The sequence below is a fragment of the Ochotona curzoniae genome, unplaced genomic scaffold (assembly GCF_017591425.1).
Source record: "Ochotona curzoniae isolate NIBS_2020 unplaced genomic scaffold, NIBS_Ocur_1.0 contig_2210, whole genome shotgun sequence".
In the NCBI taxonomy this organism is placed as follows: Eukaryota; Metazoa; Chordata; class Mammalia; order Lagomorpha; family Ochotonidae; genus Ochotona; species Ochotona curzoniae.
This window is the reverse complement of record NW_024465369.1, coordinates 42,104,202-42,116,796: the sequence shown is the minus strand read 5'-3', so window position 1 is coordinate 42,116,796 and position 12,595 is coordinate 42,104,202. Positions and strand designations below refer to the sequence as shown.

Sequence of the window (12,595 nt, the reverse complement as noted above, 5' to 3'; positions counted from 1 at the left end):
TATGATTCTCCAGATTGAAGGCAATCTTATGTTTTTATGCCAGTGGGAGAATAAATTAATTTAATATGTTCAATAGTGTTTAAAATAATCAAAGGTTCAGCCTTAACTGCTACCCTTAACAACTATTTTTATAACCTTGGATTTTCACTTAAGTGTTCTTGTCTTCCATGAAATATTTTATGGATCATAAAGGTTCTCTTTAGCATTCATCTGAAATTGAATTTCATGGATGAGATTTCACTTTCCTCCATAAAAAGCTTTAGCTGGGAGTCCAAGTCTCTATTACTGTTTCCTAATTCAAACTGAGAGGAAGGTGTATAGCTTTGTGGTGCTGAAATTCTTTGTTTCAGAAATTCATGAGAGTGGATCAGACATAGCTTGAAGATAGAGTTTAATTTTCAGTCCCCTCACAAACCTCCCACAAGCTGATTTCAAAGACAGCAGTTAGTAGGCAGTGAGCAAGGATCTGTTATTGGTTCTTAACATTAACAGTGTTACTATTCTGAAAGGTAACTTTTCTTTAGCTTTTATCCTTAATCGTAGGCCGTGGCTGGATTTTATCCTTCTAAATCTTCTTAATTCCCTTTCTCCCCCTTGTGTTCCTTGCACCAGACAACAGTAAATGTCAGGGCTAAAACACTTGTCGACATGCATGAGCATGATGTCTTTCATAGTAAGCATACATTCTTTAAACATTTATTTTATTATTTTGAGATAGAGTTGCTTAGGTTCTGGGATTTCTCTTCTCCCCTCCTCATATACTCTCATCTCCAATGATTTCCCCTATATTGTTACGATAGTATAATCCTTCATAATCAATCATAAGTCCATCATTCTGCTATTTAAGTGTATCTTGACATTATAAGTATGGACTAAGGCAGAGAGTCCAGCATCCTATAATCAAGATACATTTAACAGTTTGAGAGTCCATTTTTTATCTGGAAGAAGTGTGCATATTGCATTGTACCTTCACATCTGGATAAGTTAATCTCCATTACACAGTTACTATACACTGCCTTAAATGAAAAGCCATAAAATCAAACCAACAGGGCCCGGCGCGGTGGCGCAAGTGGTTAAAGGTCCTCGCCTTGCACGCCTGGGATCCCATATGGGCGCCGGTTCTAATCCCGGCAGCCCCGCTTCCCTTCCAGCTCCCTGCCTGTGGCCTGGGAAAGCAGTCGAGGACGGCCCAAAGCTTTGGGAACCTGCACCCGCGTGGGAGACCCAGAAGAGGCTCCTGGCTTCGGATCGGCATAGTATCGGCCCGTTGAGCTCACTTGGGGAGTGAATCATCGGACGGAAGATCTTCCTCTCTGTCTCTCCTCTCTGTATATCCACCTTTCCAATGAAAAAAAATAATAAAAATAAATCTTTAAAAAAAAAAATCAAACCAACAAAGGAAGAAAAATAGAAAATTTAAAATAAATTTTGTCTTCTTTTAAGCTTGAAGAACATAAAGGCTTGGTATGTGAGCTCAACCTTTCAAAAATACATATTGGCTTTAAAATATCATACAGAATACTTAAGTTAAAAGTAATATAATAATCTGAAAGAACATTTGCATGTTTCTGTTACTAAGTCTGTTCTTACATGAAACCGGAGAGGTGATTCCTCAATGTGAGTGAGAGCTCTTTGTATCCATTCTTATGGCAAAGAGTACCCCAACCTCACACTAACTGGAATTCATTGTATGATGCTCCTTAAGATGGAATTATCTTTTCATAATATAGTGTCTGGACACAGGCAAATGTCCCAAACTCAATTTCAACCTGTCAAGAGTTCAGGAGAGGCAAGAGGCATTGGGGAGATATAAACATGCTAATAACCTAATCTAGTATCTACCTGAGCCAAGTCAGAGCATCTGAACACCTTGTCCTCCAAGACAGCCTAATGTACTGCATCTCAAAGATCTTTCTTCCTTTTCCCTCTTACCTCTTTCTCTTCCTTTCCTTTCTTTCTCTCTCTCTCCCTTCCTTCATTCCCTCTTTCTTTCACCCCTTTCTCTCTTATTTTTCCCTTCCTCCCTCCCTCCCTCCCTCACTTCCTTCCTTCCTTTTCTCTGCCAACATATGGCTGGGGTAGTTGATTGGTTTTTCTGTCCTCTGTTGTGGTGCCAGGTATCCGCTGCAGGCTCCAGTAGATTGCCATATTCCCCAAGTGCACCTGGTTATGCTCTCCACTGCTCCATCCAAGCCTCTTCGGAGGCTCGGCTCTGGCACTTGCACTAAATGGCAGATCATGGAACCTGCATGTCTCTTCATGGTTAGGGTTCTGAATCCGGCAGTTCAACTGGGGAGATCCCAAAAGAAACTTCATCTGAGGTGATCTCAGACCTGATTTTTGTGTGTGCTTGCAAGAACAGGACCAGACACAGTCCATCACCCCAATCAGCTGGTCATTGCAATGGCTGGGTCGGTTCTGTTTCCAGCCCTGTCTTCCACATGAACAAACAGGTGTTGCAGTCTAGCCCGATCTGGCCCAGCACACACTTGGCCCTTACGCAAACCAGTGGGAGCTGCAGGCTACTTGGAGTGACCCACAATAAACCCCACCAGGCCTGTCCCCTGCCTTGGCTCCTATGCTTGCCAGTATGTATAGCAGACCAGTCCAGGCTGTCCCACATCCCATTCAGCTCTCATACATGTCAATAGGCATTGAAACCTAATTCAAACCCAACCAACCCTACTCTCCAGCTCACACACATGCTGCTGGGTGCCTTTCTGTCTAGCCACCTCTGTCCCTGTCCTGGTTTTCACATTCTCCTGTGGGAGTGGCAACCCAATAGGGAGGTGCTCACTATTTCTCTACTAGGTCACTTCCACTCCCGGATTGGGCACTCTCCAGGTGGTTCTGGAGTCCATCTTGACAGAACTAGCCCCTAGTGTCAGCCTCTGTCAGCTGATGCTGTGGCAAAGCCCAACCAACCCTCACCCACTCTAAATTTTGCTTGCACCAGTCAGAACAGTCAGTCCAATGTGGCTTTTCCCTGATCTAGCTCAAATGAGGCACACAGGTTTTGTAGCTCTGCCTGGTCTAGTCTGCCCCCATTTCAATTCCTACTTTCCAGTGGGAGTGGTTGTGTAGCAGGGGAGCCTACATTCCCCCTGCCAGCCTTGCCCCCTCCATCCCTGGTTCTCACTTGTGCTGTTTGGGTGCTGTGGCCACATCTGGTACAGGTCACCTCACCTTGGCATTGTGTAATGTGCACTAGTTTGCGTCATGACCAAACCTGGCATAACACACACTCAGTTCTGGTGCTTGGATTCGCCAGTGGGTGATATGAACTGGTTCAGCTTGGTCTGCTCCAGACCTATGCCAAATGTATGCCAGTGTGTACCTTTCCATGGCCTAGTCTGGGTTGTTGTGTATTGTGGTTCTTGCACTCACCAGCGTGGATTGTGTCCCAACAGAGGCATTTCCCAAGCTCCTCTGTCTGAACCTCTCCCAACGCCAGATTTTACACATATCAGTGGGTCCATGGCCATCCCTACTTTGTCCACCTCCTGTCCTAGTCAGAATAGTGGCCTTTCCTTACTGGCCTTCTATCCATTCCGGTTCTTACTGTTGGATGTTTAAGCCCAGCCAAGGTTTTTAAAAAAGATTGATTTTGGCAGGCTGTTCTGGGTGGTATAAACAGCAGTCATGTATTCCTCACAGTTCTGGAGGTTGGGGGGTATAAGATTAGGCAGTCTGATCAGGTTCTGGTAAAGGCTCTCTCTTCCTGGCTTACAGACAGTTGCCCTGTTGCAATGACATCACATAGAAGAGAGAAGCTGCTCTCCCACCATAGGTCCCTTGTATTTGCCTGTTTACTCACATGATCTTATAAACCTAATTACTTATTAAAGGTTGCAGATTTTTACATCATCATATTGGGGTATATGTGCAAATATCAATTTGGAGGAGCAGATATAGGTAAAAGGATGTAAGGATATTATCTTTCTGAAAGGACCAGGGCCAGCTAAGTTTATGAACTCCTTGTGGACAGTCCTATTAGCATAACATTTCAGGCTCTGGGGTCTAGAGTTCTTCCCATTTAGCTGGTGCCTGACCCCAGGGCAGTCAAGGCATGTGCATGGTGACCCAGAGTGACAACCTAATAAAGAGAATTGGTTGGCGCAAGGACTTAATCATCTACTTAAGAAGCAGAACTGACTGGCCTCTAGCCAATGCCACAAAACTGAGTCAAGACAGCGCTAGAGATATTAGGTTATATGTGATTTCCAGGAATATTGGTTTCATATTAATCTTTCAGCTTTGATATGAGAGCAAGGCTTTCTGTCTCTTTAACAGAGTACTGTTGGAGACAGTGTTCATTAGTATGCATGATATCAATCTGAAAACTCACCTTATAAATTCCTGTTAGCATTTGGAGCTTACTAAGAAATGTTCCCAATGCATCACTGTACAAGCATCTGATTATTGACTAATGGATGCTGTGGCTTCTCATTCCCAATCTGAATACAGACTTTCTGCATATAGTTATTACCAAGAGCACAGGCCCTACTTGGACTTTCAACACAGATAATTGCAGCAGTCTTACCATCATTTCAAGTTAGGTGATACAAAGTTAAATTTCTTGGTGAGTGGTACTGAGCAGCTAGCTACTTACTTTGTTTAGAATTCAGTATAAAATGGTAATAAAACTTGTCCCATCATCTACAAGGCTAAGATAATGTTCAAGTAAGATAATGGCTGAGAAAGTGTGTGAATAGTTCTTCATTAAATAATAACAATCCACCAACTCAGGCTGGAGCCTGTTAACCCAGTTAGTCATTGGTGCTAACATCCAAGTAAAGAAGGTCTTTAAAGACATAGCCTGCTGGTACAAGTCCAGCCACCACGCCTGTGGGACTGCTGTCACCTGAGGATGTGTTGTGTGCGTTTGAGGTGTTCATTGCAGCTCACCAACATCTCTTCTCTGTTTTCTGTGGGCACCTTTTCCTTCTCCCTTCTATGCAATTGAAGTCAGGTTGCTGGTAACAGCTTTGAGCCCCAGATCTTAACCATAGTCTGTGGGAAAGTAGGTGAAATGCAATGTTAATTATTTTGTTGTTGCTGTTGGTGTTTTCTGCGCTCTCAGCCCTGAGACTAGAATTCGTTTGATTCCTGGGTTTGGAGTTTGGCATGGTGCCCCTTGGAGAAGTCTGGCTGCTCTCTCAGCAGTTTCTATGACAGACAATCAGTGAGAGCCAGATGGACCCTCTGTGTGCTGTCATTTCCTCCCAGTAGCTAGATCCTTAGCCCGGTGTATACAGATGCTTTGGTATTTTCTTTTATCTGACCATAGAGTTTGTACACATAAAAAATAATTGAGTTATAGCTTAACCACTTTTGAAATAATTCAGGGTCCACTCAAGTAAGACATCCCAATCCAGTGATAATGATGGCATTGCGTATCAGTTAATATACATTAAAGTAGTGTCCTTCCCTTGGGTGGTGGTGTGCTAACTGAGCTCCCACCCTGAGACTGTTACTAAAATACTTCCTTCCACTGGATGTTGTTGCTTGAAGACTCCATCTCTGCACATGTCTTTGTATTCGCCTGTTTCTTGCAGCTGAAGCTTTGCTTCTGGTCCCACTTTTCTTTTCACTTTGCACCTTTTCCTTATGTCATGGCTCTTGGAGTCCCTAGTTCCTGGGACAGCCTTGGCTTTTATCTAACCCAGTTCAGCCTTCTGTGACCTCACCTGAGGTCAGTGCCTTTGCTTTCTACCCTCTAAAGAAAAGGATAATGGATGACTTGGATAGAGCCTGGTAAGGATTAATTGATAACATGGAGATACTTGCATTTCTATCATTTCTGTGTAGGCTTCCATAAGGACTTTTTTTTTTGCATAATGAAGGAATGCTTGCTTCCAGAAATCCCTCTTCAGTGCAGTTTACCCTTTTCCTTTAGGAAGCAGTCACTGTATCTCTTCTTGTGCTAAGGTGCTTACTGACCTAAGGAGATTGAGCAGTTGGGTTCAGTTCTGGCTGAACATTTTGAAACACCTTGAGAAGTATTTTTTTTTTTTTAGTGCTGTACCTAGTCATAGCCTCTAAAGATGGATCTCACATAGACACTAAAAAATCTTTCCAGATATTTTAATATAGAGCTAGGCCTTAAAACCACTTGGATTAGAGGATGGTATCAAAACAGCTATTGCTCTCTAATTTTAAATAGTGGCCCATCTCATTCTAAATAACTGTCCTTTTTGATCCATTTTCTTAAATAATATAACTATTTAAAACATTCTTTTATTCTTCACCCTCTATTCCTGTCTAAGATGGGGTGTTTGCATACTTTGAAATGAGTTAAACGTTACATAATGTTCAGTAGTTTATGAGTGAAGTCATTAATCACATTTTCAGATCCGATCCGCCAAAGTCATAAAAATGTGCAGTTGTCTGTTATTAAGTAAATATCTTATAAGTTAGGAAACCAGCAGAAGCTATGTGAATTATAATACATAGCCTGTAATTTTAGAGTAACTCAGATATCTCATTTTTTAAAAGATGTCTTACTGTATGTTCTCGTGTCTGCAGTCATGAACCTCATTATAGATACAGTAAATGCTTTCAAATCTTAGGAATTGAAGAAATTTGGAACAAAACAACATTCTCACTGTATTTACACAAAGATGAAAATTTAACAATTCCTATTGGAGGTCAAAATGCATGAGAGCTCACTGAAAAGAAGAAACCATGAATTAATGCTAACCAAAATTTGAAAACAAGCATTTTAAATGGCTAAAAATACCTGGCAGTTGTAAAAAGTGAAAGACTCTCATTTTAAGTATTTTCCTGCTGGTCTTTCTCCTGAGAAAAGAGTTGTAAACTGGAGGATAAGGCAGAAATTTCCAAAAGGCTCAATCGCACTGAGATTATAATATTAGATGCTCCTTGAAGCAAAAATATTTGATAGAGAAAGTCATTCTTTTATTCACAAACCAAGATTAAGGAGAGAGCTAAACGCGGAAAGGGCTGTTGGTTCTGGAAGGACAGAGAAGGATGTGCAGTTGTGCTTCTCAGCTATTAACCTGAAGAAGTGGAAAGACAGGTGGCAATGGACCTGGCAGAGTCTTGACTTGTGTCAAGGTTTCAGAAAGAAAGTGACTGCTCCACACATCGGAGTGCAAGAGGGAAAGGAGCCTCCAGGTTGCTAGGAGAAACAGCAAAGAAAACTTCTGGACCTTAAAGGGCCACTCAGGCAGGAATTAAAGTTTTCTCAGTAACGTCTTCTGTGTGATGCTGATTGGACAGCTTTGTGAACATCTTCAGAATCATAGAAACTGAGGGGGCAATTCTATTCTCCCTAATCTTCTGGAACTATATGAACTCAGGATTTAGAGCTTCAGAAAACTAGAAATTTGGAGCCTAAATGAGCTAAGATTAAGACTTACTATTTTGGTGGCATGATGCTTAAAACAGACTAGACTTAGCAGGATAAAGAAAATTGCATATATATATATAATCACTATCACTTTGTAAATTTAAATCCACAGCTCCACAGCATCATGTAAAGCTACAGACAAGACATGTCCACAACTACTTATCATCCATCATTAGAAAAAAATCTCATGGCTTCGGGCTGACATTGTGGTACAGCCGTGTAAGCCACCATGTATGAAGTCAGCATTCCTATTAGAGAACTGGTTCCTGTTTCCAGAGCTCTGCTTCCAATTCAGTTCCCTGACAATCTGCTTGGGAAAACAGTGGCTAATGGCCCAAGTTCTTGGATTCCTTTTCTCGGATGGGACATCCAATAGTTTCAGCTGTGTCCCAGCTCAGACATTTGTAGCCATGTAGACAGTGAACCAACAAGTGAAAGATCATCTCTTTGTCATTCTGCCTTTCACATAAAACTTTAAAAATAATAACTTCTTCAAAAAAGCATGGGATAAAAAGGTTTCAAACCCATAGCATTCTAATCTCTACTTCCTGTTTTAACAGTTTTGAAAAATACATTTCCTCATTTTCAGATCTTTGTTATTTATTCTGATTTAGCATAATCTGATTTGCACAGGAGACAATACTGGAAGATAATATTGCCCCTTAAGGAAGGTACGTCTATCATATTTTTTTAAAAGATTTATTTATTTATTTATTGGAAAGTCAGATATACAGAGAGGAGGAGAGACAGAGAGAAAGATCTTCCATCTGATGATTCACTCCCTAAGTGAGCACAACGGCCGATGCTATCCCAATCCGAAGCCAGGATCCAGGAATTTCTTCTGGGTATCCCACATGGGTGCAGGGTCTCAAGGCTTTGGGCCATCCTCAACTACTTTCCCAGGCCACAAGCAGGGAGCTGGATGGGAAGTGGAGCTGCCAGGATTAGAACCGGTGCTCATATGGGATATTGGTGCGCGTTCAAGGCGAGGACTTTAGCCACTAGGCCACGGCGCCGGGCCCTGTCTATCATATTTTTTAACAATAATTTTACAGATACATCTTAGTAAATGCTCAAAGAAGGAAATAAATGGCTAGTTAAGAAATCATTTTAAAGGTTAAAAGAATGAATATTGGGCCCGGCACGGTGGCACAGTGGTTAAGGTCCTTGCCTTGCACGCTCGGGATCCCATATGGGCACTGGTTCTAATCCCGGCAGCCCCGCTTCCCATCCAGCTCCCTGCCTGTGGCCTGGGAAAGTAGTCGAGGACGGCCCAAAGCTTTGGGGACCCTGCACCCGCGTGGGAGACCCAGAGGAGGCTCCTGGGTTCAGATCGGCATAGCATCGGCCGTTGCGCTCACTTGGGGAGTGAATCATCGGACGGAAGATCTTCCTCTCTGTCTCTCCTCTCTGTAAATCCACCTTTCCAATAAAAAAAATAAATCTTTTAAAAAAAAAAAGAATGAGTATTCACATAAATATGAAAATTATATTTGCAAAGACTCATACTGTTTGCTGAAAAATAGACAAACGCTTCTTACTTGGTTATTAATTTATTTTATGAGACCCTCAACTTGTTTATTGCCCATCAAAAATCCCATCAAAACTTAGTCTGTGAGCGAAGCGTTTCTCCATGCTGCCCTGGTTTTGTTCGTGTGACTCTGCTCTTCTGTGCACCACGAGGCACGACTGGCCACTCAGCCTCTTGCTCTTTCGGGGGTGGGGCTATGGGTTCACGTAACATCCTCCTTGAGTTGGCCTTTCTCTGGTCTTTTGAAGCACCTATAGCGTTTTCCAGACATGCGCAGTTTTCAAAAGACTGATTGGAAAGGCAGAGTGTTCAAATTGACTGATTTCTTCCCCCTAATGCCCACATGGGCCAGATCTATGCCAGGCTGCAGCCAGGAGCTCAGCTCAGATCTCCTATGTGAGTGGCAGGCACACAAGTATTTAAGTCATTGTTTGCTTTTCCGCGGGAAGCATAAGAGCAGAAAATTGCAACTAGATACAGAGGAATAGACCTCAAATCATGCACTTCATATGGGATGTGTGTCCCAAGTTGCATTTTAACTGTTGCACAAAATACCTCCCTGTCCATTCTTAACATATTGCATGGATGGATATATCTTATAAAACAAGCAAAAAGAATATAATTTCAAATTTAAGATTGTGAAATTAATGTAGCATTAGGACAAACCTGTTGCAGTCTCATAGCATCTTTTTTTCACCGGCAGAATCACTGAAATGTTAATCACTGACTGGCATTGGCCCAAGGACTGAAATTTGGGAGTTACTGCCGTAAATTTTGATCTTTTTTGTTCTGGCCAGCTTCAGTGGTACCAATAATTCTAATGTGGTGTCAGAACAAAGATAATTTTTCTCTGAGGTTTATCTTCTCTTTGTAGGGCGTTCATTTATTCAACGAACATAAACCAGGCCCGTGCTTTGCTCCAGGGACATAGTGATAAAATCCCCTGCCTCCTGAAACTCAACTTGTAAACAGATAGTTTCTCAGCTGCATCCCATTTGCTGATTCATCTTCCTGGAAACAGCCATGTGTATCAGAAATACATAAACAAGACAATAGACATCACCTTTTAAAGCAGAAAACTGTCAATTCTGCCCACACTGATTAAGGTATCTTACTCCTACTCCTTTCCTAGCAAGTGGAATCACTATTCGGATCATTATTCTTATTCAAGACTCTGGCTCCCACTGCTTTCTATTATTGTATTACTTCTCAAATTCTTTTCCTGCTTCTACTTCCAGTGTAACCAATGGTTCTTTTTGGTATCAGTTATTTTTTTTTCTCTTGCTCTAATCCTTCTCTTGGCTGCAATTTGTTTCCTGTTTAGATGTGCTTTCTCACAAACAATGAAACTCAAATAAATAAAACACAAGTCAATCACCTTAAAACATCAGTAGGCAAGAGTGGAATCTTGCAGGAAATGTTAACTTCTTGAAACTGTGTGTGACAACATGTTCAGAGTAATGGTAATTAACAAAGTTTTCCCAGGCCTTGGTGTCCAGAACATTTCCTGAAGCTTGGTTATGCAGAAATGTCTGACCACCTGTGTGGTGCTGCCAACCCAGAGACATCCACTGTAACCTGATGAATCAAAGCCTGATGCACAGCACGCTTACATAAACGTAATTCACATCACTGATATTTGAGTCTGTTCGCTACTCCTAGTAATTCTGCCTTACTTTGGGGGCAGGTGCAGGAGTGGCCCATTTAGGAATCTCCCAGACAACTTGAGTTAATGTTAAGAAAAAAGTTGTTTTGTGAAGTAGCTAGTGGAACTTTGGTAAAGATGCTCTCAGAGCATGTTGTTCTTTCTTGGGGAATTTGAATACGATGGAGAGAGCGAGAGAGTGAGAGACAGACTCGGGGTGTGTGTGTGTGTGTGTGTGTGTGTGTGTGTGTGTGTGTGTGTGTGTGTGTGTGTGTGTGTGTTTTAATTAAAGTACAGTGTTAAGTCAGGAGAATGTTTTGCCGATGGAGTTGTGAAACTGTCTAAATAGGCATACAGGTCTCATGAGGTGCTCCCTGGCTACTGTTTGAGCAGTTTCCTGCATGTACCCTTTCAGGGCCTGCCTATCATATAAGTGAAGCTATGTTGTGCTAGGCAACATGAATGATTTTATCTATTGCTCTGGCCTAGCAATTGCTGGGGCCACTTGGTTAATTTAAGTCACAGCTACTTCAATTTTCTTTTAAAGATTTATTTAGCTTCTTGCCGGTGGTGTCTGGCAAAAGCAGGGCATCAGGGCCGCGGGGCTTGGGCCCCCGGCTTCGGTGCTTGGGGACATGGGAGGCTTTTGCCGTGTTGGAGGTGGAAGCGGAGTGCCTGTGCTTTAGGAACGGCTTCCTAAGAACCCGGAGGAGGTTAAGGGGTCACGGCCTTAGAACCCTTCACACCGTATTGATTGTCACAAGCGAATGTTAGGACTTCACTGTCCCGCCTTCCCCCTCTCCGGTTTCCCTGCTGACTCCCGAAAAAGGGGCAGACTGGGAAGCTGCCCCTCGGGTTGAGAACGCAGTGGCGATCGCTGGCCTTGTGGGGTTTGAGTGTGGAGTTGAGATATGAACCCGTGCCGTGTTAGCACAAGCTCGAGAAATGCCCGGTGAAGCCACAGAAACGGTCCCTGCTACTGAGCAGGAGTTGCCACAGCCCCAGGCTGAGACAGGGTCTGGAACAGAATCGGACAGCGATGAGTCCGTGCCAGAGCTTGAGGAACAGGATTCCACATAGGCAACCACACAGCAGGCCCAGCTGGCTGCAGCAGCTGAAATCGATGAAGAACCTGTCAGTAAGGCTAAACAGAGTCGGAGTGAAAAGAAGGCACGGAAGGCCATGTCCAAGCTGGGCCTGCGGCAGGTTACAGGGGTCACCAGAGTCACTATCCGGAAATCTAAGAATATCCTCTTTGTCATCACAAAACCCGACGTCTACAAGAGCACAGCCTCAGACACCCACATCGTTTTTGGGGAAGCCAAGATTGAAGACTTATCTCAGCAAGCACAACTAGCAGCAGCTGAGAAATTCAAAGTTCAAGGTGAAGCTGTCTCCAACATTCAGGAAAACACACAGACTCCAACTGTACAGGAGGAGAGTGAAGAGGAAGAGGTTGATGAAACAGGTGTGGAAGTTAAGGATATAGAGTTGGTCATGTCACAAGCAAATGTGTCCAGAGCAAAGGCAGTCCGAGCCCTGAAGAACAACAGCAATGATATTGTAAATGCTATTATGGAATTAACAATGTAACCATCTGAAAAACAAGGACCTTTTTTTTTTTTTGGTGTTTCAAAGAGTAACAGCTTGGTTTGAAATTAGTACTGTTTCTATCATTAATAAAGTTATGGCTTCTTGTTGGATGAAAAAAAAAGATTTATTTATTTTTATTCGAAAGTCAGATATACAGAGAGAAAGAGAGACAGAGAAGATCTTCCATCCGATGGTTCATTCCCCAAGCGGTCACAACAGCTGGAGTTGAGCCAGTCTGAAGCCAGGAGCCTCTTTCTCCAGGTCTCCCATGTGGGTGCAGGGTTCCAAAGCTTTGGGCTGTCCTTGACTGCTTTCCTTGGCCATAAGTAGGGAGCTGGATGAGAAGAAGTAGGGCTGCTGGGATTAAAACTGGCACCCATATGGGATCCTGGAGCAACCAAGGTGAGGACTTTAGCCACTAGGCCACTGCTCCAGGCCCATAGCAGATCTT

General features: G+C 42.9%; 1 protein-coding gene across 1 annotated transcript; it reads left to right on the top strand.

The window, feature by feature from the left end:
* The first annotated feature begins 11,488 nt into the window (after nt 1-11,488).
* LOC121150926 (nascent polypeptide-associated complex subunit alpha-like) lies at nt 11,489-12,265 on the top strand. The gene has a single exon (XM_040972137.1). It carries the CDS (start codon nt 11,734-11,736, stop codon nt 12,142-12,144), a length of 411 nt encoding a protein of 136 aa, XP_040828071.1. The 5' UTR covers nt 11,489-11,733; the 3' UTR covers nt 12,145-12,265.
* Nucleotides 12,266-12,595: the final 330 nt, after the last annotated feature.

Bases quoted from the DNA above. Each gene is read 5' to 3' on its own strand.
- LOC121150926 (XM_040972137.1), top strand. From the start codon at position 11,734: ATGTCCAAGCTGGGCCTGCGGCAGGTTACAGGGGTCACCAGAGTCACT.